Consider the following 25829-nt stretch of genomic DNA (forward strand, 5'->3'; position numbering starts at 1 on the left):
TGAGGATCCCTTACGCTTCTGCAGCGCCGGTGAGATCTACCGCGGCGTCCTCGCCATGACGGGGAGACGGGCGGAGCGTGGAGGTACTAACACTGCTGACTGATCCCTCCTGTATACTGTGAGTGACGGCGCCATCCGGCAGCCATGTGGTTCACCGCGGTGGACTACATCATCTTCGCACTCCTGCTGATCCTGTCGTCGGCCATCGGGCTGTACTATGCGCTGAGCGGCGGCAAGCAGCGCACCACGCAGGAGTTCCTGCTGGCCAATCGCAACATGGGGTTCCTTCCAGTGACGCTGTCCCTCCTGGCCACCTTCCAGTCGGCGGTGGCCATTCTGGGGGTCCCTTCTGAAATCTACCGGTCCGGCACGGAGTACTGGTTCCTGGGCTGCTCCTACATCCTCGGGCTGCTCATCCCGGCGTGCATCTTCGTACCCGTCTTCTACCGGCTGCGGCTCACCAGCACCTATGAGGTACGACTGACCAGTCTGGGGGTCCATTGTGCTTCTCTGGGGAAGCTGCCCCCTCCTGGAGCCTGTGATGATGGCATGTAGGCGCCTGCTTCACCCCCTTATAATGTTTCTTCTCTTGCAGTACCTGGAGCTGCGGTTTAGTAAGAAAGTGCGAATCTGCGGCACCATCACCTTCATATTCCAGATGGTGAGTCCGGTCTTCGGCTGCGGGGGGCGCTCCAGATACACTGAGCAGACACGGCGTTGGGGATCCTGTAAGACGTAAACTGTTACTCCTCACAGCTGAGGATTTGTTACAGTAATGTTAAACAGATTTACTCACTGGCAGCAAGCAGAGATCCTGAAAATGGCGATGACCTAAAATAGAAGACGTGCAGAACTTCCCATTAACCCCTTCCCTCCCCAGGACCTAAAGTTACATTCTGTCTGGGAAGCTGTTCCCAGGATGTAAACTTGCGTCCTGTGGATGGAACGGGCTCAGAGCCGCTTGCTGTTAACCCCTTACGTGCCACGATCTGTTGGCACGTGAATTGTCGGGCTGTGATCCGCAGACTGATATCACACTAGTCCAAGTGAAGTTGGTCACATGGGCGGAAAATAAAAATTTTAAACTGTAGTTTAAAAAAATTAATTGCACACTTCTCCCCCAAACCTGCTTTTTTTTTTTTTTTTTTTTTTTTTTTTCATTCACCTAACCTCAAAAAAATGACTCCAGTGTTTAAACAAAAAGTAATGCTGCGTGTGCCAATAAACAGCAGCTCCTCCTGCAACATATAATCCCATCTATGGGAAAACAAATCTGCCAAAAGTTTGGCAGTGACTGGTTGAGCTGCGGCACTCGAGAACCAATCAGAGGCAGCGCTTCCTGGAGGCAGGATTTTTGAACCCTCTCCATGAAGCGTTGGCTGAAGCCTGCAGACAAGTGCCGGAGCTTCGCAGGGCCAACACAAAATTGCTGCGCTAAAACGCAGCGTTGTCGCACAGAGCACAGCGGCAGTATTGCTGCGATCTTTTTTTCCTGGTGGCGATATCGCTGTCGCCCGTGTGAAGGAGGCCTAAAGCCACAGAGTGAGCGGCAGAGAAAGCTTCATAACATCTCGTCATCATTGCCAAATCTTCAGGCTGCGGTGAGATCATGACAACACTTCCTGCTCTTACTGACCGACTGGGGGGGATTTGACTGAACACAAGACATCAGAAGTCATCGTAAATACTGCAGCGACTTATAGCGCCCATTTTGAAAAGTGTAGCGGGAAAAGTGTCTGGCTCTTTCTTTTTTTCTTTTCTTTGAGGGGGTGGCTAGTTTTTTTTTGTTTTTTTTTCTTTGTGCATTCACATGGGCGACAGTCATGCCCAACAACTCTGAGGGGTTACAGGCAGCGCCCCGTCCGTGTGATGTGTGGGAGCGCATATCTGCATGGTGTGGTCTCTTGCATGCATCGCACAGACTTAGAACGCGCTGTGAGGTGATCCGCCCCATTATTGCATCCTTTACTTATTTTTATTGATATATAAAAAAACAAAAGCCCTGGCTGGCCAAAAGTTCTCCAACTTCCCGATATTGTAGAAACATGAATTTTGGCACAAGAACAGATTATCTCCAAAATAGGAAAAGTAATTGGGTCCCAACTCCATTATTCAATTCTAGCGTAAAAGAATTGGCGTCCAAATTTAACGTACATAATCTAAATCTCTCACTTCCCAATGTCATAGAAACTTAAAACTTGGCACGAGCATTGATTATGTCATAAATAGGAAAAGATAATGGATCCAAACTCCAATATTCAATTCTATGCGCAAATGAATTAGCGTCCAAATTTTGCATACAGAATTTAATTTTCCAACTTCCCGATGTCGTAGAAATGGGAAATTTGCCATAAGCATTGATTATGTGATAAATAGGAAAAGCTAATGGGTCCCAACTTGATTATTCAATTCTATGCGCTAAAGAATTAGCATCCAAATTTTACGTACATAATCTAAATCTCACTTCCCAATGTCATAGAAACTTGAAACTTCGCACGGGCATTGATTATGACATAAATAGGAAAAGCTAATGGGTCCCAACTCCATTATTCAATTCTAAGCGCAAAAGAATGTGTCCAAATTTTATGTACGTAATCTAATTCTCTCGCTTCCTGATGTCATTTTATATAAAGGAAACGTTGCATGGTTGCCTCCACGTGGTGTTTCCTGGGTAACGCAGAGAACTATGCAAAATGGTGAACATATGTTTTTCCTCAGTATCTCTAAAGTAACCACTACTTCATAAGATTTTCCGTGTGAACACCAGATAAACACCAGTACCAAATTAACTCGGGCGAAGCCGGGTATATCAGCTAGTATATATATAAAATTATATGGTGCTGGAGACATGGGGGGGGGGGGGGGGTGTAAGGAGGTTGTCCCTATGACAACACTGAGGGTATAAGGCATGTCCCACGGTGATGGCTGATTGGCCCCACTTGTTGTCCTGAGTGCTATTTAATTCCTGGCATTAGCTTTATGGTGGGGCGAGCGGCGGCTCTAGAGGAGGTACAGAGGTAGCCAGTGCATCTGGGCCCTCGTGTCTTGGGGGCCCAAAAGCTCAGACACCATAACTGATCAAACCTCCCCCTTCTGCCTGCAGGTGATCTATATGGGGGTGGTCTTGTACGCTCCGGCGCTGGCCTTCAGTGCAGGTAAGTCTTCTCTCGGGGCTTTACAGGAGACGTATCTAATGATTGTCGAACCGCTCGGTCCCTGACCGTCTCCTGGTTGGTCTTTGGTCACCTGACAATTTCCCCCCCTCAGGCAACAATTACATCACTTTCCTGCGGTTTGTACCAGCCAGAGCGCAGCTCCTGAGATAGTTTGCACCTTCTGTGCGGCTCGCTGTCACACCACACTGGTTGCTGCACCGCCTTCATAATATCATGGACTGTTATTCATTTGAGCAATTTTTGAGCTCCTCTGCAATCGACCCTGTTGTCGGGCACGGCTTCCTTAGTAGCAAGGACACAAGGTTGTCTCAATAATAGGGAGATGTAGCTCCCGTGTACCCAGGGGCTGTAGGCTGACAGATCTGCAGACACTGATGGCTATCTCCAGTCTCTGCCTCTCCTGCTGTGGGTGGGTGTGTCTGTACACACACACACCTTCTATAGTGGAATGTGGCTCCTATGCCCCCCAGAGGCTGCAGGCTGACAGATCTGCAGACACGGATAACAATCTCCAGTCTCTTAGTGGGGTGGGCTGTCTGCACACGCACTTGCTCTATAGTGGGTTTACTAACCGTTTGGCCAGAATGCTCTCACAGGGCGATCAGGCATTTAGAGATGGGCGCAGGCATTCCTATACGGCTTCCCTGGTGATTGGACCAGTGACAGTGCAATGCAGCATGGAAAGTAAGAGCAAGGAAGTAAAGACAGTGAACTACTGTCAGAATGCTAGGCTTACTACACACCCAGTCTCTGGAAGTAGACTGCAGAACAGAAAAATGGGGAAGACCACTTGTAAATCAGAACTAACAGACATAAGAGGGTGCAAAAAACTGGAAACGATTGATCGGGGAAGGAGAGCCGGGGGATTGTAGACAACCTGTACACTTTAATCCTACTGACTGGTTCAATGGTTTCAGCTGTGGGGCGGAGCTTTGCTAAGGGGCGGGCTTTAGATGTTTGTCAATCTGCATACAGGGCTCGTTAGAACAATACCGCGTTTACACAGAACCATTATTTGTGTATGTACTCTTCCTTTGAAGCTCCCCCTCCCCCACCTTCACCTCTCCCTCTTGTCATTGCAGTGACTGGGTTCAGCCTGTGGGGGGTGGTCCTGACGATGGGCCTGGTCTGCACGCTGTACACCACCCTGGTAAGCGCCACCTGCTGTCGCTCTCTGGTACTGCCTCTTGTTATGAAGGGATTTCCTGCTGTGGATTTCACCTTCATTTGGAGACCTAAAATCCGCCACAAACCCTTCCTTGCTCCGAGCTGCAGATCAGCGGCGGTCCGTGTAGTGTGACCGCTGCTTGTCTGCCCCCGTCCTCACATCCTATAGAACGCTCCGCACACATCAGCCACTTGTGATCCCCTCCCCCGTCTCTTACAGGGAGGACTGAAGGCCGTTATCTGGACGGACGTCATTCAGACGCTGGTGATGTTTGCGGGGCAGCTGGCGGTCATCATCGTGGGCACGGCCAAGGTGGGCGGCATCCAGGACGTGTGGGCGATCGCTGTCAACAATAGTATGATCTCTGGTATAAAGTGAGTGCTGCGTTCTGCCCCGACACACTGTGACGAAGCCCCAGCTCAGAGGGGTTACACGCCCTCCGTATATACTGCTGCCGACGGGACACAGATACACCCAAACCCCCCCACATAGAGACCTGTTACAGGGGTTCTACACTAGAATGGGATAGCGCCCCCCAGAGGCTGTGGCAGGACCTCTCCCCCATCAGACCTCTGGCCATAGGAGCGATGTCTGAAAACTGCCCCCCACCCCTTATCAGACAGGAGGGGTCAACATCCCAATAGGGTAGGTAGGTGCTTCACCGCCACCCCATAGGTTGTGAGCAGGTAGGGGGCGCCATCCATCCGGCCCTTACTGATTGCACTGTTCTCGCCTTTAGCTTTAACCCAGACCCGTTTGTGCGCCATTCCATCTGGTCTCTGGGCATCGGAGGAATCTTCCTAATGTTGTCCTTGTACGGGGTGAACCAGGCGCAAGTGCAGAGGTACCTGAGCTCCCGCACCGAGAAGGAGGCCGTCATGTAAGTAACGTAAGGGGAGGAGTCACAGGAGAAGTAACCGCACCAGCAGAATAGTGAGTGCAGCTCTGGAGTATAATACAGGATGTAACTCAGGATCAGTACAGGATAAGTAATGTATGTACACAGTGACTCCACCAGCAGAATGGTGAGTGCAGCTCTGGGGTATAATACAGGATGTAACTCAGGGGCAGTACAGGATAAGTAATGTATGTACACAGTGACTCCACCAGCAGAATAGTGAGTGCAGCTCTGGAGGATAATACAGGATATAACTCGGGGTCAGTACAGGATAAGTAATGTATGTACACAATGACCCCACCAGCAGAATAGTGAGTGCAGCTCTGGAGTATAATACAGGATGTAACTCAGAATGAGTACAGGAGTAGTAATGTATGTACACAGTGACTCCACCAGCAGCAGAATAGTGAGTGCAGCTCTGGGGTATAATACAGGATGTAACTCAGGATCAGTACAGGATAAGTAATGTATGTACACAGTGACCCCACCAGCAGAATAGTGAGTGCAGCTCTGGGGTATAATACAGGATGTAACTCAGGAGCAGTACAGGATAAGTAATGTATGTACACAGTGACTCCACCAGCAGAATAGAGAGTGCAGCTCTGGGGTATAATACAGGATGTAACTCAGGAGCAGTACAGGATAAGTAATGTATGTACACAGTGACTCCACCAGCAGAATAGTGAGTGCAGCTCTGGAGTATAATACAGGATGTAACTCAGGAGCAGTACAGGATAAGTAATGTATGTACACAGTGACTCCACCAGCAGAATAGTGAGTGCAGCTCTGCAGTATAATACAGGATGTAACTCAGGATCAGTACAGGATAAGTAATGTATGTACACAGTGACTCCACCAGCAGAATAGTGAGTGCAGCTCTGGAGTATAATACAGGATGTAACTCAGGATCAGTACAGGATAAGTAATGTATGTACACAGTGACTCCACCAGCAGAACAGTGAGTGCAGCTCTGGAGGATAATACAAGATGTAACTCAGGATCAGTACAGGATAAGTAATGTATGTACACAGTGACTCCACCAGCAGAACAGTGAGTGCAGCTCTGGAGCATAACGCTGGGTCAGCAATGAAATTAGTTAACCTTTTATAGCCCTATTCTACATGTAAAGTATTTCCCACAATGCATTGCTGTATCACCTTTGAGCAGTATGGTGTCTTGAGCTCACACACTTCTGACCTCTTACCGGCTGTCATTAGTGTTTGCCAAGTTGCCGTTTTTGGGATTGGTATTCTTTAACCCCTTCCTGGAAATGGCTGTAAGCTTTAGCATCGTTGGCATGGTGCGGCTCAGTAGTTGGGCCGGCTGTGACTGGCCGCTGGCTCCCTGCTGTTAACTCCTGACATGCCACCATTAATATTGATTGCGGGATATATAGGGCTCAGAGGGAGGGCACTCGCTCTACGATGTCATTGGGCCTCTATGGAATTGCGGAGGGCCAGTGGGTTTCCATGGCAACAGGATGGCAGACGATGGCATCCGGGTCTGCCATAGCCTATGATCACTAAGCAATTTTCCCTCTCGTTAAGGAAGGGAAAAAAACACATTTGGTGTCTTTTCTGTAACGCCCCGGACAACAAACTGCGCACACTGCTTATCCTACAGAGCAAATGCTGTTTAGAAAAATTTGGGGGATGTTAAGTCTTTTTTTTTTTGTTTGTTTTTTTTGCAACTCCGAAAAAGTTGTTTTAAAAAAATAAATAAATAAACCCACATATGTAGCTATGAAAACTACCCGCATTGGTGCTGATGGATAAATGGCCTTATGGCGTGTGAGAAGCCAGCCTTGGAGATGAAAATCGCATAAATCCCCCCTGGCGGCACTGATTAGTTAAAGCGGATTCTGTGCGGCATCCAGAGCTGCATTCACAGTTCTGCTGTCTTCCTGTTGGGTTATGTTGGGGACTGACCTCCCACCCTTCTGTGTAACGCCCCCCGCAGGTCCTGTTACGCGGTGTTCCCCTGCCAGCAGCTGGTCTTGGGTCTCGGCTGTCTGACCGGACTGGTGATGTTCGCCTATTACCAGAAGAATGAGATCCAGAACCCGGAGATGATCAAGGTGCCCGACCAGGTGAGGCCCGCCGCAGCGCCAGCCTGTACATGCTGCCCGAGGCCTGTAGGGTCCGCTGTGGTCTGCGGCCATCGGGCAGCTCCTCTACAGTCGTGCCACGGCTTCCTCCAACAAGCAGCCAATTCCTGTGTATTAGGACCTGGTGCTGCTTGCTGACTGTTTCCAACCAGCAGCGGTGAGGATGCAAAGTATCAGTTTACTGCTTTTACAAGCAAATCCACTCTGAACAGATATGAAGGGTTCATGATTTCTGCTTGCTTTCAATGAGTGAAAACCCATCCTCCCGGTTCTGCTGTCTATGGGTGTATTCACACAGCGGGATTGTGGCGGTTCTGTGTCCGACCCCCTCGCAGATCTGCACTCGGACTGTCCGGGCACAATGTGCAATTTCCAACACGGAAACAAGCGTTTCCACACCAAGAAGTGGCGCCACTTCCGCATTAACAGGGCAAAACCCGGAAGTCGGGCTCCTCGCATTCACGGAACAGAGCGTCAGGATTTTCAACTCTCTAATCCACCTAGTCTTCCAGTTGCTCAGATTTTCAAGATCTCTGCTGTAAACAGAAACCTTCCGCAGCGTTTCCGTTCCATGTGAACCCACCCTCGTGCCGTACGAGAGCTCCGCCCACCTGCCAGCGTCAGACAGGAAGGTTTCCACTCACTGACAGCAAGCAGAGAAGCCGTGGCGTGGGGGGAGGGCTTGTCAAGGAGCCCTGAGACCCGGCGACCAGAAGCCGTACGCCCAGTCTTGTAGATGTGGTGGGCGGGGATCGCCCCGATGGTATGTGAGACGGGTGCGGGGCGTCCTATGCTGATCGCCTTGCTGACTGATGCCTACTGCCTGCGGTCTCCCCTGTAGATGGTGCTGTACTTCGTGATGGACATTCTGCAGGACTTCCCGGGTCTCCCCGGACTCTTCGTGGCCTGTCTGTTCAGCGGAGCCCTCAGGTAAGTGTGTACCAACCTGCACATGACTACCGGGTGTAGCAGAGCTCAGAATGTTCACTTAACACCGTTCTGGCGAGATCATGAGTCATCCATCATGTTACATAGGACTGTAGCAAAACCTAGGCCTTCATCCATAGAGTAGTAATCTGTACTCAGTTATCACTGTTATCTGTGGGGTTACATGGGACTGCAGGTGACATGTACTGCATTATATGTACTCAGCTATCACTGCTATCTGTGAGGTTACATAGGACTGCAGGTGACATCTACTACATTATATGTACTCAGCTATCACTGTTATCTGTGAGGTTACATAGGACTGCAGGTGACCTCTACTACATTAGCTGTACTCAGTTGTTACTGTTATCTGTGGGGTTACATAGGACTGCTGGTCACATGTACCAAATGATCTGTGGGGTTACATAGGACTGCAGGTGACATCTACGTTATCTGTGGGGTTACATGGGACTGCAGAGAGCCTCCAGTAACAATCTGCCCCCTTTGCCCCCGTCCACAGCACCATCTCTTCTGCCTTTAACTCTCTGGCTACGGTTACGATGGAGGACCTGATAAAGCCGCACTTCCCGAACCTCACCGAGTCTCGTGCGACGCTGATCTCCAAGGGTCTGGGTGAGTGCAGGCCGTAGCACTGTCAGGGTGATGAGCGACCCTCTGACCTGCAGGCACGTGGCCGTCTGCGTGATGTTTCTCGCTACGTCCGTCTTCTCTGATTAGTGTTTTCTGCTGTGTGGCTGAACCTCCTTCAGTGACTTCATCCGGTGTGGACAGAGCTGGCAGGAGATGATGCCCCGCTGGGCTCTGTTCACACGCGGGCGGTTATCACATGTGGTGCCTTCAGATCACAGGTGACATCGGTCTGACGGTGACCTGGTCTGTGTGAATACGGCCTAGAGTAGGGAAAAACGCTATCTGGAAACAGTCAGCAAGTAGGCTAAGGGCCCTTTTACACAGCCGATAAATCGTTCAGATTCCCTCATCCAGTGGATTTCTGATTACTGTTGGTCGTTCAGTCGGGGCGTGCCTTTACACCGAACGAGAATTGGTTCTCTTCTTGTTCGTTCAGTTTCTGCATGCTAAATCGGAGTGCCGGATCGGCCGTGTGAACAGGCAGTTATCACTTATGAGCGAACCCTGTTCACTGTGAACAGAGGCGGGTGGGAACGATCCCCGGGGCTCCGCCCTCACTCATTGAGCGACGATTGTTCCTAGAAGGAGGCCGTACCAGTGCTAGTATCTGGCATCTGCTCCCCACAGGGCACCCCGTGTGAGCGGGCCCTTAGTGTTGGGTGTGGTGATGCCACCGCTGTGGACTTAGACTGTTAACCCTTTGTACTGTACTGTCCGAGATGGTGAAATAAAATGCACAAAAGAACCAATAAGTGGAAGTGTCCTGCTTGCTGATGGTTTCCCGGTAGTAACAGATTTCTCCTCCAGTGTAGAGGTAAAAAGTCCTATAGATGCTGGAAGGGCCATCTGCTGACCTGTGCAGGCTGACCCAAGGGCCTGTTGCTTAGGGTGGGTGTATATGGGCTGCGGGTGTTGGACTGTACTTCATGGCATACAGCCACTTGGCTTCGTTTGCAGACTATTTGCCCGTTCACATCACATTGCAGCTCTTCACCTAACTTGTCCACCAGGTGGCGCTCTACAATTATATTCACAAACTGATGGTGTTTCACTCCAAACACAACCCAGTAACCTCGCAGGATTTCGTCCCGGCAGCGAGTGCGGACACCTACCTGGTCTCCGGGTGCAGGAGCGGACCTACAGTTACATCCCGTGGGCTATGGGCTGTATGGATGGGATCAAGTCTGTTCTGACAGGTGCATTTAAATTCCACTCCCCGCCCCTCGTGAGGTGATCGGCCATGACAACAAAGCACCTTGTGATCGCCTATCAAGCCGTGCCTGTCTGATCCCTCATGTAGTATGATGCAATACCATAGTATTACATTAGACCACGATCAAACGATCACAAGTTCAAGTCCCTGATGGGGACTAAAAAAAAAAGTAAAATGAGAGGAAAAAAAATCGAAATAAGTCCAACCCAAAAGTGATATAAAGCAGCATGCGTGTAGCCGGTGTGTCCGTGAGAGTCTGACATATAAAAGTAGTGATTATTTGTAACATTGGTGGATGTTTCGGGGGGGATTGCCCTTCGCCAGACTTGCCTGTCTGTCACCCTTGAAAAATACAAATCGTCAAAAACAAGTCCTGAGCCTTGATGGAAGGAAGTCCTCCTCCTCCCCATCCGGATGGCTTATGAATTCTGTGGATGTTGGGTAACATTTGGCGCTGCTGCTGTTAAAGCAGATGGCGGCCGATGATGCGGCGGGTTAATGCGCACCGACTATTACAGGAGCCGGCGGTTGGCTGTGCCCAAGTCCGTGTGTTGGCTCCACATGTGGCCGCAGATGGAACCGCACTTCATCTGTTAACCATGTGATGTCCAGCAGTTCCACCCGCACACTAGCAGGTGCTGCCCTCTAGTGACCAATGCACCCGTGGCAGGAAAGAGGGCGCGCGTCATCGATGGACACAACACTACGGGACACAAACAGTTCTTCACAAACTTCCAGTCAAGTTGTGGGTTGTGCTTTGAGTAAAACACTCTGGATTAACCTCCCTTTTTGGTCGCGGCCCCGTATGTCCTGCTGTGATGGCGGCTACTGATCGCGGGCTCGTCCTGCGCCTCGGCGTAGATTCTCTTGCATCGTGTGCCCACCTCCTTCATATGTGTTTGTTGTGCTGAAGGGGTATTTCAGTTCCTACCCAGGGGACAACTAGCTGATCAGTGGGGGTCCGACTGCTGGGACCCCCACTGATCCCGAGAACGGTGGCCTGGGTGGTCGCCAAACGAAGGATGCCAGATGGGGCAGCGCTCTGCACGGCTTCCATTCAACAAACGTGCCGAAGACTCCCCAGACAACTCGGGAGTCGTCAGCGCCAGACCTGTTTGTTCGTTCATTCGGTGACTGACCGGGCCCCCGCTCTCGGGATCAGTGGGGGTCCCAGCGGTCGGACCCCCACCACTCGGCTAGCTGTCCCCTATCCCACCGCTAGGACCCTGAATGCCCCTTTAATCTCCCCACCCCAGCCATCCCACGTGATGTAACGTACAGCGCATACTTTATAACTGTGTGGTAAACGCTCATGTCCTGCGCAGGGCGCCGCCGACCGCGGGCATATCAGCCACATACAGTTTGAGGTATCCTGACTGACGCCCCATTGGATTCTGGGTATGAAAGCTCCAAGTGGCGCATGATGTCACTGTTACGTTTCCACCATCAGCATCCGCACCCGCCAGTCAGTGTTCAGGTTCCTTGTGCCAACACTTCAGCCCTCCGCTATCACCCAGCTTTCACAGGCTTCTGAATGGCACATCTGCTTGGTTACATGCGGTGATACCGCTACCCTCCAGGTACATGACCTCACATGGCACATTCGGCTGTCGGCCGTTGCAGCCAGCACTGCTATACCTGCGTGGAGGGCTGAACTGTTGTGACGTTGTGCCCCGTAGCTCCCCCTTCATCCGTCATTCATCCCTCGTTCTGTCGCTCCCCCTCCCCATAGCAGGAGCTAATGTCTTGTCTCATTACAGCCCTGAAGTACGGACTCCTCTGCCTGGGAATGGCCTACATCTCCTCCCTGATGGGCCCCGTGCTGCAGGTAAGGGTCCCCGCCTTCAATCAGAGTATTTCAGGATGTGAGGTTACAGACTGGGGGCCTGTCCAATATGTAACCATTAGGGCCCGTCCACACGGTCTTGGGCTGCATTCAGTTTCATGTACGGACTTCTGAAGTGTGGTGCTCAGAGTGCTGCTCCAGAGACCCACAGCAAGGACAAACTTTGGAAGTCCATACATGAAACAGATGCAGCACGAGACCCATGTCAGCGGATGAGGTTAGGACTCGTGCGACTGGCAGCGGCCGTGTTGCTTGTATGGTCTGTCCTGCTGTAACGTCTCTTTCCTCCCCGCAGGCTGCGCTCAGTATCTTCGGCATTGTCGGCGGGCCCCTTCTTGGCATCTTCTGTCTGGGATTCTTCTTTCCCTTCACCAATTCCATTGTGAGTCGTGCAGCGTTGCCACGTTTGTATACACGCCATACATACACGCCACACGTATACACGCCATAACGCAGTGCTTACTCCTCTCCCGCTCCCACAGGGTGCGATCACGGGTCTCCTGGCCGGGCTGATCATGGCTTTCTGGATCGGGATCGGCAGTTTCGTGGACAGGATGTCCGTCCCTACAGCCGCCCCCATTCTAAACGTCACCAGCGCTCCGGGAGGGGGAAACCTCACCGTCGTGACGACGCTGCTGACGTCTGCTGCGGCCGCCCAGAGGTGAGCAGTCTGCACCGCACTATGCCAATCCAGCTCCGGGCTTGTTGTATGGTGGGCGAGGTACTAGAGGGGTGCGCAGTTTTGCATTTGGGTCTGCAAGAGGCCAGTCATTTGTTCATTACCCCCTTAAGGATGCGGGTTTTTTTTTTGGTTTTTTTTTTTTTCAGTTTTTCCTCCATTTTCAAAACCATAATTGTTTGTTTTTTCTCCTTGGTCATGTTGCGGCTCGAGGGCTTATTGTCCATAATGGTACTATTTCATGTATGATAGAATGTACTGAAAAACATTCAAGAAGGGGGGGGGGGGGGGGGGGCCAACTTCAGTCTTTTCAGGGGTCTTGTTTATATGAAGTACTGCAGCAGCTCCATTCCCCTCCCTGGCACACACATAGCTGAGCGTTGCCCTCGGCCATCTGTCTGCCCCATAGAAGTGAATGGAGCCGCACTGACGTGGAGAACAATCCTTATTGTACATCATTGCAATATAAGGGTCCTTCTGCTGGAGAACTACAAGTCTCAGCCTGCGGCCATGGGGGGCATGCTGGGAGTTGCAGTTGTGTTGTAGACCTGGTACATGATATCCACTGGACTGACTTTCCCATCTCTCTCCTTCCAGCATCAGCGGTCTGAAGAAGTTCTATTCCCTCTCCTACATGTGGTACAGCGCCCATAACTCCACCACTGTGGTCATCGTGGGCATCATCGTCAGCCTGCTCACCGGTCAGTGCCCGTTAACGCTTCCTCCCCCGCTCGATCACCATTGGGCTTGCAGTCAGGAAAGTTGAACCATTCTGGACCAGAAGCTGAAAACCCGTTATAACAGCGAGTTCACATCTGCGGCGGAGGCTCCATGGCGGTGGGGAGCAGAAGGGACAAGCGCAGATGTGATCTGAGCCAAAACATTCTCCCAGCTAAGCTTTTGTTACAGTAGGACCCAGTCTAGACAATCCTCTGGACTCCATATCCTTTAGGTTGATGAAGGTATTGGCCACCCAGCAGTCTGGTGCGGTCAGGTGATGTATGGGCATTAGGAGATCCCAGTACAGAAACCATCAGATGTCACCAGGTGTAGAGCTGACAACGGGGTCTGGTGGGGGGATGTCACCACGTGTAGAGCTGACAACTGGGTCTGGTGGAGGGGGATGTCACGAGGTGTAGAGCCGACAACGGGGTCTGGTGGGGGGATGTCACCACGTGTAGAGCTGACAACTGGGTCTGGTGGAGGGGGATGTCACGAGGTGTAGAGCCGACAACGGGGTCTGGTGGAGGGGGATGTCACGAGGTGTAGAGCCGACAACGGGGTCTGGTGGAGGGGGATGTCACGAGGTGTAGAGCCGAAAACGGGGTCTGGTGGTGGGATGTCACCAGGTGTAGAGCTGACAGCGGGGTCCGGTGGGGGGGGTGTCACCAGGTGTAGAGCTGACAACAGGGTCTGGTGGTAGGATGTCACCAGGTGTAGAGCTGACAACGGGGTCTGGCGAGGAGATGTCACCAGGTGTAGAACCAACAACGGGGTCTGGTGGAGGGATGTCACGAGGTGTAGAGCCGAAAACGGGGTCTGGTGGAGGGATGTCACCAGGTGTAGAGCTGACAGCGGGGTCTGGTGGGGGAATACCTCCCACCAATCAGTATGGGACATCACTGCTTCTGGACCTTCTAGAGTCCACTGTTGGCCATGTTATTGGGTGATGGAGACCATCCGGTGTGTGCGGTGCCGCCATGTTCAGGGAGACCTCGTAAACTAACAGAATGTGGACAACAAAGCCTTGTAGAAGCTGTGAAAACATCACAAACATCGTCTGCCCTCGCTCAGGGGGTCTCACAGGCCGTTGGAACATCCATTAGTACCAGAACCCTCCGTAGGGATCAGCATGTAAAGGGTTACCATGGACGAGCCGCTGCACACAACATCCCAGCAGTGGATGCACAGTGGCGCCTGCAATGGGGCTTGGAGCGACGGACTGTAAGTGAGGGGAAGCAAGTGTTGTGGATGAATCACAGGATACCATCCTCCCATCGGATGGTGCACTTGGGTGTGGCGGTTACTTGGAGAGTGGCATCGCCCCAACAGTGAAGTTTCAAGGAGGTTCTGTTATGGCGGTGGGGGGTGAGAACTAGGGCAACTGGTTATAGTAAAGGCCACCCTAACCGCTAACCGGAACAGAAACCTCCTGGACACTGTGGTAATGCCCAAGTACAGCTCCACGTCTCCACCAACATGGCTGACCACCATGTCATACGGCACGCAGTGCAGAGGAGCAGAACATCTGCAGACATTACTAGCCGACCCAAAGTCGGGACCTCAATCCCATTGAGGGGGGCGAACCAGAACGCCGTATCCGTGCGCCCAACACACCCGTCATCCCCAGCAAATCCTTCCAGACATCTATAGGCGCCTGGTGAGGAGCAGGGCAGAGGGGGACAGCAGTCACTGAGGCCGAAGGCGGCCACACCGGGGGGGTGAAGGGGAATAAAACAGGAGGTGATTAAACTGTGCGTCCGATACGGGTGCCGGCGGGGTGTACATGTGCCTGCACTGATACATTGTAACCAACTACAAGGATATTGGGGCCGATGTCTCAGGATTGTGCAGAACCCAAATCTATGTATTTAATGATGCCTCACAGACCGGATCCCTCCCATCATCCCCCTGCGGCCATCTGTGCTGACCCCCCACCTGTATGTGTGTTTCAGGCCCGACGAGGGGGAGGGACGTGAACCCCCACACCGTGTACCTCGTCCTGCCCAAGCTGCTCTTCTTCCTTCCAGAGGAGTACAAGGAGCGGCTGAGGTTTGGGGTGCCGCACATTGCTGAGGTAGGGGAGCGCCACGCCTGCAGACTCTTAAAGGTACATTACATTCTTCATTGTCTTTCCTCTTCCGACTGACTTGGACCAAAAGCAAAAAACCCTTCATCCGTCTTGTCTCCACACTGTGTGATTCCTCCACCTGGGGGACCTATTTCCATGGGATTTGTTGGTTCATGGAGTTAGTCTGGTCAGGGCTCCCCCCTTTGTATAATGGGTCTCATTTGGGCGGGGGGGGGAGACGAGGCGACATTTGTCTAGTCGGGCATCTGTAATACAGAGGGCATTTTATGTAGAAATAGTCATGTCAAAATAAACTCTGGCCACTAGAGGGCAGCACAACTCTCAAACTGCAGGACTGCAGAAGCTCCTCGGCTTACAGCTTGAAGCAAAACTAAATGTTCTCCCCTAATATATACATGAATGAATGCCCTGCCTCCGATGACCATTATTGTGCCAACTGCTTGTTGGATTGAGCGGTTTGCCGGATGATTGTTAGGTGTAAACGCGTGCAGCTAAAGAGCGACCAGCAATAAATCATCAGATCTTTCCTGCAGACCTAAAGATGATTGCTGATCTGCCGCCGCATCGTTCTGTCTGAACAGGCAGTCGTTCGTCTAGCAGTGACGGCCTGTTTAGGGCCCATTTATATATATGCCATGACTTTTGGGTGCCACCCAGCGATGATGATGCCCGCTTACAGCAGCAGTCGTCGTCTTTTAATTTAATTATTTTTTAATTAAATTCCTTTTTCTTCACGATTTCCCACTGACCGTATGGACAAACCGTCTGCATCTTCCTTTTGTGTATGCCCAAACTTCAAACCTTTACATTTCATATAACATTTCTAACTAAAGGCTGATTTAGACACAATGAGAGTCTTGAGCGATCGTTGTCCTGTCTAAATGCAGGAACATTGTGCAGTTTTCGTACACGAGTCGCTGATCGCTAACTTGTAGCGAGCTAGAATTCAGCGATCAGCGGAGCAGGCTGTAATCGGGCGGCTGCACTGATAAGATTCTCTGTGCCCATGTCCTGCTGTGAACTCACATCGTGGACACATGTAGTCAGAGTGGAGAAGAATGCAGCTGTTTGCTTATACAAAACAGCTGTATTCTATTACGGCTGCGGCAGGGTCTCTCTCCGCTTGCATATTCTATAGTAGCTAATTAGCTACTATAAAGTATGCAGAGATGATCACTTAAACGATGGTGTGAGCGATCCTCTGCCAGTGTAAATGGGGTATTGGTTGTGATAACTTCCTATCATAGTCCTAAGATTGTCACGTCTAAAGTGTCAGATTTAAAGAAACAGTTTCCCTCTCAGCTCTTGTGCTGCCATAGAGCAGTCCTGACCAGCCTGCAGGTCTTACCTCCCCGCACTCACTACGCACCCTTAAACTGGTGAGGTCACACGGGGGTTGGAGGGGGGGGGGTGAGATCACAAAGGGATAGGATTGGTTGAGGAAGAATGAGGTCAAACGTGGAAAGGTTAGGCTTGGCTGTGGAAGACTTGAGGTCACAAGCAAGAGGGTGGAGTGGACTGGTGAGGTCACATGTAAGGAGAGGGTAGGGTGAGCTGGGGGTACTGGTGGAGTTGGCTGCAGAGGACTAGTGAGGTCACCTGTGACTGAAAAATTGTGGTCACCCTTTTCCGTCATCTATAGTTCAGGTAAACGTCTTGCGTAAAGCAGATGATGTCGGAGGTGACGCTCCTAATGTATCTGTGCAGATCCTTGTATTCAGTTTCCTCACTACTTCTACTCCAGTCACATCCAGAGCTGCATTTATTTGTACGGGTCATGTAACCTGCTGGGTGATGCGCTTTTCCTCCTAACACTTTTGCCCCTTCTCCTCAGGATAAGTCAGACTCCCCAAACCCCAATGTTGAGGACAAAGCCTCGAACGGTTTCCTGAATGGACACGCAAAAGGAGCAGAAAAAGACATGGAAGAGAACGACTCCGGCTTCTCCCGTCCCAACGGCGGACATTCCTATGTCGTTCAGGAGACCTCGCTGTGATGGAACCTACCAAACCTAAGGCTTCTGGGAAGGCGGAGAAGCCAGCCGGTCCGCCCCCGAGGAGCTGCTGGGACCTCGGGGTATGAAGGATATAGAGGTTGTTGGGTGCTTGTACGACCCCGTCCATTCCATCGGTTCTCAGCGTCGGCCTCTGTTCTTCTTGTGGTTCCTTGGGCGCTCTATAAGACTTCTAGGCTCTTCGGCCACGATGTGATGACGTCTTGAACTGGCTGTTGTGTTCCAGTTCTGGGATCAGATCTCCTCTTCCTGCTAGTTGTCAGGATTGCCAGCTCATAACACACTGAGTAGAAGGCGGTATTTCCTCTAGAATCAAGGTGCCACCTTAAAGGGAACATGTCACCAGGACAAACCCCTTAAAGGGTTCTCCAGTTTGGGGAACCCTAGCTGAGCAATCCTTATCCCTGTGCTACAAACAATGGGAGTCCCTCCAGAGCGAGAACCGGTTAGGGGACCACCCAATCTATTCCCTTCATAGTGGAACGTAGGGAAAGATGGCCTCGCCTTCCCCTATGAGCCCTTGTGGGCCTTCTCCAAGCCAAGGAATTCCAAGACTCTTCCTACTTTAAAAGGGGTCTTCAGGGACCAAAAAAATCATAGGGCCTTTAAAATAAACAAAAATTGAATCCTCCCCCTGGGTGGGCTGTTAGTGGTCCAGCGCTGTAACCCCGGTGCCCGCCACACGGGATCTGGCATAAGCTGCCTGCAGTGACTTGCAGTGCACTGGGTTATTCTTCTATGGCCGCTGGTTGCGTGTGGGGTGCGTGAGCGCCTGCCACTACTTCCAGGTCCGTGCGCTGGGGCTGCAGCGCTGAACGGGGAGCCGCAGGGAGAGGAGTATTCACATTTTTATATATTTTTTTTTTTCATATTAAGGTCCTAACTTTAATAGGCCTCTTTTAAAGGGGTTGGCTAAGGTTAGCAAAACGGGTCTGCTTTCTTGCTAACACGGCGCCACCCTTGTCCATGGGTTTGTCTGGTATTGCAGCTCAGCTTCATTGAAGTGAAGGGGAGCTGAGCTGTGCTACCAGATACAACCCGCCTTTAAGGGTGGCGCTGTGTTTGGAGGAGCAGCCATGGTTTTCTAACCTTAGACAAACCCCTTTCAGGGCTCATTAAGGGATGGGGGAGTTGTCTTATATGTGCACATTTGCATATACCACTCCCGTTATGGTGGCAGCCTCCAGGAGGGGGTGGGGCCAACGTCCTCGTGCCATGTTCCCTTTTTGAAGAGATGTTTGATCCCCTCGATCTCGAGATCACATTGTGATTTATAATGATTGATCTCCGTCTTGAGCCGGCCTCAGGATTTTCTCAAGTGACCTGTGTACTGTGACTTCTCGCCATGTATCTGATTTATACTTAGTCCGCCACCGGGTGGCGCTATATACATAGACCAGCCTGAGTTTAGAACCTCACTAGCCCTTGTTGTGGTCCCAGTCCTCATCTACATGAGGGCTTGTAAGGAGATGTGTTGTAGGGTCATGGCGACTACTGTGTTCTCCTTAAAGGGGCTCTCCAGTCTGACCGGTTGGCTGTAGTAACTTGTGATACATCAGTCCCTCGCCAAGACTCTGCGGTTATTTCCCTCCCCCTCCCCATTGAGCTGCTTTATGAACTGCTGAGGTTGTCACTGATTGGTGCACATGACTAGATGTTGAGCCCGCCCCTTTTATGCCTTCAGACATAACTAGTGGCCAAATTAAAGGCGGTTTCCCTTCAGTTTTATGTCTATAAAGCTCAATTATTGTGTACAATGAGCGATTTTTGTCAACTTTCTAATGGCTTATGCATTTCAATTCCTTACCCTTTTCAAAACCTCTGCTTGTTGTCACTGAATAACATTCATTATTGACAATCTGCTGGTGAAGATCTGAACTGACTAGATACTTCTCACAGCTGAGGGCTTGTTACAACGTGTCAGTGTGAAATCGGGGCCTTGCAGGTCTGGATGAGTACAGACGTTCAGGCTCTAATAGAAGCAAGAGTGTTTCTGTTCACTGATGACAAGCAGAGATCTTGGAAGTGTTGGGAAGTAAGTTACCGAATGTATTAGAATGAAGACGGGAGGCGTCCTTGTAGTGAGCGGTACGAGGCCTCAGCGTATTTGATGTGGGGGGGGGGGGTGAGATGGGGGTGAACTTCGCTGCGACTGGTGCAGCTGGTTACTAGGGGGCTTAACCCTCTGTGCCCCCATACTACTTTCCACAGTAGTTCTGCAGCAGCTGGGGAGCCGGAGGTAGAAGACCAGACTACCAGCATGTGACTAGGGTGAGGGCCCCGTGGGTCCGGGGCCAGCGTCCGCCTCTCATCTGTTTGCATTGGCCATAGCCGCTGCAGAGCTTTGTGCCGTATGTATAAATCTATGGCAGGCTTTTCATGTCTGCCCCTAACTCCCTGTAGTGAGGGGCACGCTCGGCTTATTTTGTTGTTCCTCCATTGTAAACTACTTTTCTGTACTCTGCTCACATCCAGAGCTGCATTTACAACTGTTAAGTTTGATCTCTTCCTGTCTGCTGCTTTGCATTGTGAGGGAAGCTGTTTAACAGAAACACTACTGTGCAGGAGAAAGCACTACATCTCCCAGAGTGCTGTGCAGCAGAGTAGCTGACCAGCGTGCTCCTACAAGCAGGGTTGACTCAGTGACTCCTCCCTCTTCCCATGGGGGCGGACCTTATGCTCGAGGACCTCTTTTAATCCTTTAGCGTCTATACTGGTGGCCTTGAATATTGAGCTTTGATGTTGGAGGGTCTCTTGACTATTGAGTTGTCTTAATCTTTGGGTTGTCTCCTCTGTGCCAAACCTACGCAGTCTTGAAGAACTTCTTGACTTGTGAAGATTTTCATCGCCTTATGGAAAAAGGTTCCCTAATCTTGAGTTGTGTGTTTTTTTTATTTAATAAGATTTTTCAGACTGCTGAGACTTCTGTCTAGTCTCTGCCGCCATGCAGTAGGGCCGGACCTTCCATCTCCATCCCTTCAAGATTCTTGAGGCCTACAAGCTGTTACCAGATCTTACTGTAGACTTGAGCTTCTCTTGGCTATTTCAAGAAGTCCACCCATCTCTTCAATGGTTAATCGCAGTGTCGACAGCCTGCAGTCTCCGGAGAGTAGCGCGCTGTCTTGAACCTTAGGCCGTTCTCCAGTTCCTTTCTAGCAGCTGGTCATCCCACTGAAATCCTGTCCAGCTCAATACAAGATCGTGACGTCCGAATTTGAGAAGCTCGACATTTGGCCCTCCAAAGCTTGAGTTGACCTCCACAGACACCCCATGAACTGTGTTGGACTATGCTGTCCTTTTGAGGTTGCGTCATGACACTCTGGGGGCGAACACTGTTTCAGTAGACTTCTACTAAACTCCGCTTATGATGAAGAGCAGCCGAGGGTCTTCCCCCATGGGTCCTGGGTTACGTTTCCATATAATGGTTGAGTCTTTTTGAAAACCTCCCATTTGTCTTGTCCCATTCTTGAGGTCCATCACGTCTTACTCCAGTCACATCCAAAGAAAGAGAAGAACTCCCAGTAGTTTATCCAATCTTCATGTGACCCTTCTCGCCCCTCCTTGAGCTCCCACCATGCACTGCTAGGAGGACAAAGCAGCATGTGACTGGAGTAACACGGTTTTGGCAGTTGCCCTGCGGATGCACTTCTGTCTGCTCTCCAGCAGGATTTTGCTTTTCATGGTTTTCCCTTCTGTGGTGCGATCCTTGGGCCACCCTCACCCCTCCCCCACCCGCGGTGCCGAAACTTTTGTGTCGCTCTGAATGTTTTGTGTAGAACCAAAAATGTTTTTGACCAATGAAAGTTAATTTATTTGTGGTAATGATGTAACACTCAAAATTTGTACAAAAATATATTCTATTCTAATGTAAGAAATCGCTGCTGTGAACAGTCGTGTTTATTTTAAGGATCTGTCGCCTCTCAGCCAATGACAGCCAGCAGGGCAGTCATGTGATTTTATTCTAAAGGACTTTGTCTCAGGGAGCAGGATATTGAAACTTGGATCCGTTGACTCAAACTTCTGCTGATCTCAGAAAGGTGATGGATGGATTCAGACTTACTTATAGGGGTTGTCTGGGACTTCGGGCGGTTTTTTTTTTTTTTCTCTCTTGATGTATGCTATGGTTAGGTTATCAATAGTCCACCGCTTGGGATTCTTGCCAATCAGCTGTTTGCAAAGACTCTGTAGTAGTGCAATAGGTTAATTTCTGTAGGAAGCGGACGGTGCCATTCACTTCAATGGCAGCTTTGCCTGCAATACCATGCTTGGCCACTGCAATGGGAACAGAGCTGCCTGCTCCCTGCAGCACATTAGTTTGGGGAATAGCTGTTCAGCAGGGGTCTCCAGCGCCCGCTACCCACTAATCTGCTATTGCTAACCTATCCTGAAGATGGAGCAGCAATAATTTATAACTGGACAGCTCTTTTTCAGGATGCATTGTAAATTTTCTCCTATAGTCACCGAGCCGGACACTAAATGGATGGATTGCGAAGCCTTCATGTCATTCCAGGTCATTTTGTAAATCCTTTCCTATCCCTAATCCCACGTTATTTCTTGTCATACTCCAGTCGCATCCTGAGCTGCATCCAGACTACTTCTGGTTTCCCATTATCAAAGTAGATGTCATCCTGTAGATGACTGCACTGATTTCCATTCCAGTGCCTGCCACATGTTTGCAAATGCCAAGTAGTTTGTTTGTTTTTTTTTTTTTTTTGTCCTCTTAAACTTTGGCCATAGCAAATAAGATTAGGACACTCTGAGCTGAGATGGGAAACTCTCCCGTATGAATACGGCCTGAGTCTGTCATGCCACTGCTTGCACTTAGTAAGCTGTGATTTCTCTGCAGCTCCGGATGTGACTAGAGTATGTGATGTCAGTAAAGCTCAGGATACATAAAGCGGTGCGGCACAATGGGATCATTCACAGCGGTGTATTCAGTTTCATTCGTGAAAGTCTCTGTATTTTCACCGACCAAAACTGTGTGCATTCCCTGCGTATGGCATCTTTCATGCGAGCAAAAAAAAAAACACAAGACCTCCATTGACTTCATGTGTCGTCACTATCTATTAAACACATTGACCAAAATTTCCAATTAAAGTCAATCAGGCTGGTTTTACACGGCTGAGAATCTCACGACTATGAACCCTATTCTTTTGACCGGGTCAGACACCTGAGCAGTTATTCCCACACCCTTGCTTGCATGGCTAGGCCGAATAAAGACAATTGTCCATCTAGTTCAGTCTCTGGACTACTGGCGTTGTTCTGTATCTATAAGGTATTGTTTTAAGTGAGTATCTGAGACATTCTAGACACTTTGTCAGAAACCCTCTTGCGCCCCCAGAAGTTGTCATGTTGCTGCAGAACCCGTCCTGCAGTTACATCTCAGGCAGATCTGTAAATGATGAGAGTTGTGGTGATTAGATGGACGGTCTTGTCACCGGAGGCCCTAGAAGTGGTTCCCCCCTTGGCCTATAAGAGGCTCTCGGAGGCTCCTTGTGTGTAGTGACCTCTTCTTCCGCTTGTAGAGCTTGTTGGCCACTAGACTCCTCTACGACGCAGAGAAGAGATTTCACCCCGTTACCAGAATCTGAGAGGGGCACATTATTGGGATGTGAGAAGCTGGATGTTTGTACCCATGAATTGTCCCTCACCGGGCCATTCTGACCAGACTGTTAGGGGGGTGTTGGACCAGTGGATGCGTGAGGGCACACAAGGTGACCGGGCTCAGGACACCCCCCTACAGACCACCAGTAGAGAGGAGCGGCTGACCAGACTGTTAGGAGGTGTTGGGACCAGTAGATGTATGAGGGCACACAAGGTGACCGGGCTCAGGATGCCCCCGACAGACCACCAGTAGAGAGGAGCGTCTGACCAGACTGTTAGGAGGTGTTGGGACCAGTAGATGTATGAGGGCACACAAGGTGACTGGGCTCAGGATGCCCCTGACAGACCACTGCAGCGTCCCAGCAGGGCGTGTCAAAGTGGGGGAGACTGCAGAGCCACTTGCAACATCCATCTTGTTTGCGCCGTGATCTCTCCCCAGCAATGGTCCTGCCTCAGTTGCATGCAGTGGCAAAAGGTTTACTAGGGTTAGTAATTCTCAACGGTGGTTTGTTACGTGACGCCAGTACTTCTCCCTTAAGGGATTCCAAAGGTTAGCAGAGAAATGATTGACACGAGTCCTGTTAGCTTTGAATTGCAAACTGGAGTTATTTGGTTTACTTCAGCTTTCAGTAAAATGTTCAGCAGATAGAGATGGATAGGTGGATAGGAGATAGGTGGATAGGTAGATATTACAGTTCATCACTGTGCAGAGGTATTGCTTTGCATTTGAACAACGTTGCTCCAAGTTCCAGTTTAGTATGAGGACAAGTTTAACGGTCTCTCTTTGTAGTGAAAGATTACGGAGTAGAGTTCCCACAGTCCTCCTGACCTGAGGCGTCACTTCAAGCAGATTAAGCAGTTGATGGAATTGGATTAAAGTCTGGCCTTTTTCACTTCTGCTGACTTGCTGTAAACAGGGGCTCGTGTAACTACTGTTAAGAAGATTGATCCCAAACGTTCCCCTCCACACCGCGCTTGTATGGGGAAGCTTGCAGATGCTTGCTCCCTCCTCTGGGCAACGTCAGTCCTCTCCACACTGTGAGCCTCCTCCTTCACTTCCTGTCTTCTCTCCCGCACTTTCTCTCCAAACTCCTCCTGACATCCTGTCTGGTCCTGTTCATTTTCCCACCTTTGGCTCTGATCCTTTCCTCCTCTACCAATCAGCAGCCAGCTGTTGCCAAGTAGTTAGCTTAAGCTTGTGAAGAAAGGGTTTCTGACGTACGGCACCCTCTCTTTCCCCTATATCTCCTAGCAGTACGTAGCTAGGTGTTACAGGACTGATGATTGTGTGGCTACCCTGGAGGACCTTCCAGGCCACTACAGCAGGGGTCCCCAACTCCAGTCCTCAGGGACCACCAACAGGTCATGTTTTCAGGATCTCCTCTAGTAAGAACACCTGTGGCAATGTCTGAGGCACCGACAATAACTACATCACCTGTGCAACACTGAGGAAATCCTGAAAACATGACCTGTTGGGGGTCCCTGAGGACTGGAGTTGGGGAACACTGCCCTACAGCACCAGTAGAGGGGATCGTCTGCTCATCCAACAAGCACCAGCAGCGCCACCTGTTCCGTTGTCTGCCATCGTTACACCCCTCTGTCTGTTGGGACCACTTCCAGGCACTTGGCTGAAGGACTTTTGGTCTCGCAGCCCCCATTACATATACGGTCTCTGACCCCCACTGTCACCTCCGTTTGCAGTTATATCGCGAACGATGAAACTGGACAGTATGGCGGGGAGCTGTAAGATCTATGTAGAAAGTAGAATCCATTAAAAAAAAAAAGGACAATGTGTCGTGGTGGTGGTGAAGAATAATTGCTTCTTAAGAAGGGCTCCTAATCATGCGAGATTCTCAGCCGTGTAAAGCCAGCCTGATGGACCAAAACGGCCCATACAAGTCACTGGGATAAATCGGTAGTGAAGACACATATGAAGTAAGTGGGGCCTTCTCGCCGGTTTTTGCAGGCATAAATGCGATGCGCAGGGAATGCACACAGTCTGTGATAATTGGGTTTGTTCAGATGCGCATATTTGTCGTCACCATTCCGTGCCTAAAAAATAACGCAGCGCGAAGAAGAGCGCCTCTCAAGCTCATGAACCTAATGGGCCTCTTCACGGGCGCAGAGCATCGCTGCCTCTGCATGCAAAAAGTAGTTTTAAAAAGTTGCGACCGCAAGTACAGATCCGCTTGTGTTCATCCGCCGTCGGCTGCAGCTGGCAGGCTTCACGGTCCCGAGCTGTTGTACAGTCCAGTGACCATAAAACCCCATAAAAACTACGGGCGCCGCCTTACTTTAACCAACTATTTGAAAATCTCGCAGGTTAAGGTCGTGAAACGCGTTGGACAGAAACTATATTTCCAATCGCACTTCACTGTTAAATGGATGCTGCCGGCTCCGCCCACGGTCACACTCCACGCCGCCTCTATACGTCATGTACGCTCTCCCCTCTTTTCAGTGCGGATCCTACATGACTCTCTGGTTCTGTTTTATATGCCGCCTGTCCTAACTGGAAACCCCATGAGCACTGGGCGCCTCCATCCTGGCGGTCTCTGCCCGCCCGCCAGCTGTGCCAACGTGCCGACTGTGACGTCTCCGGGTTATTTGTTGCACTGAATTCTGCCAAATGTATTTTTGTACCCATAGGTTGAGTTCCTTTTGTAAATGATGGTGAATTCTCCGTTTTGTGATGTCCGTCCCGGATCTCATGTGATAATAAAGGCTCTACAATCAG

General features: G+C 50.5%; 1 protein-coding gene across 2 annotated transcripts; it reads left to right on the top strand.

Annotated features, from left to right (window-relative positions):
• On the top strand, positions 1–25829 carry SLC5A6 (solute carrier family 5 member 6). 2 transcript variants are annotated; one of them, XM_066594410.1, is made up of 15 exons: positions 1–474; positions 596–661; positions 3104–3155; positions 4259–4326; positions 4564–4718; positions 5084–5224; positions 7202–7331; positions 8191–8279; positions 8797–8909; positions 11901–11968; positions 12282–12368; positions 12469–12647; positions 13263–13366; positions 15341–15495; positions 17312–25829. In XM_066594410.1, the coding sequence occupies exons 1-15, from the start codon at positions 145–147 to the stop codon at positions 17471–17473; spliced, it is 1899 nt and encodes a 632-aa protein (XP_066450507.1). In that variant the 5' UTR covers positions 1–144; the 3' UTR covers positions 17474–25829. The 2 variants fall into 2 exon arrangements, with proteins under 2 accessions (XP_066450507.1, XP_066450508.1); XM_066594411.1 differs by having other exon boundaries at positions 15341–15462.

The sequence above is a fragment of the Eleutherodactylus coqui genome, chromosome 1 (assembly GCF_035609145.1).
Source record: "Eleutherodactylus coqui strain aEleCoq1 chromosome 1, aEleCoq1.hap1, whole genome shotgun sequence".
In the NCBI taxonomy this organism is placed as follows: Eukaryota; Metazoa; Chordata; class Amphibia; order Anura; family Eleutherodactylidae; genus Eleutherodactylus; species Eleutherodactylus coqui.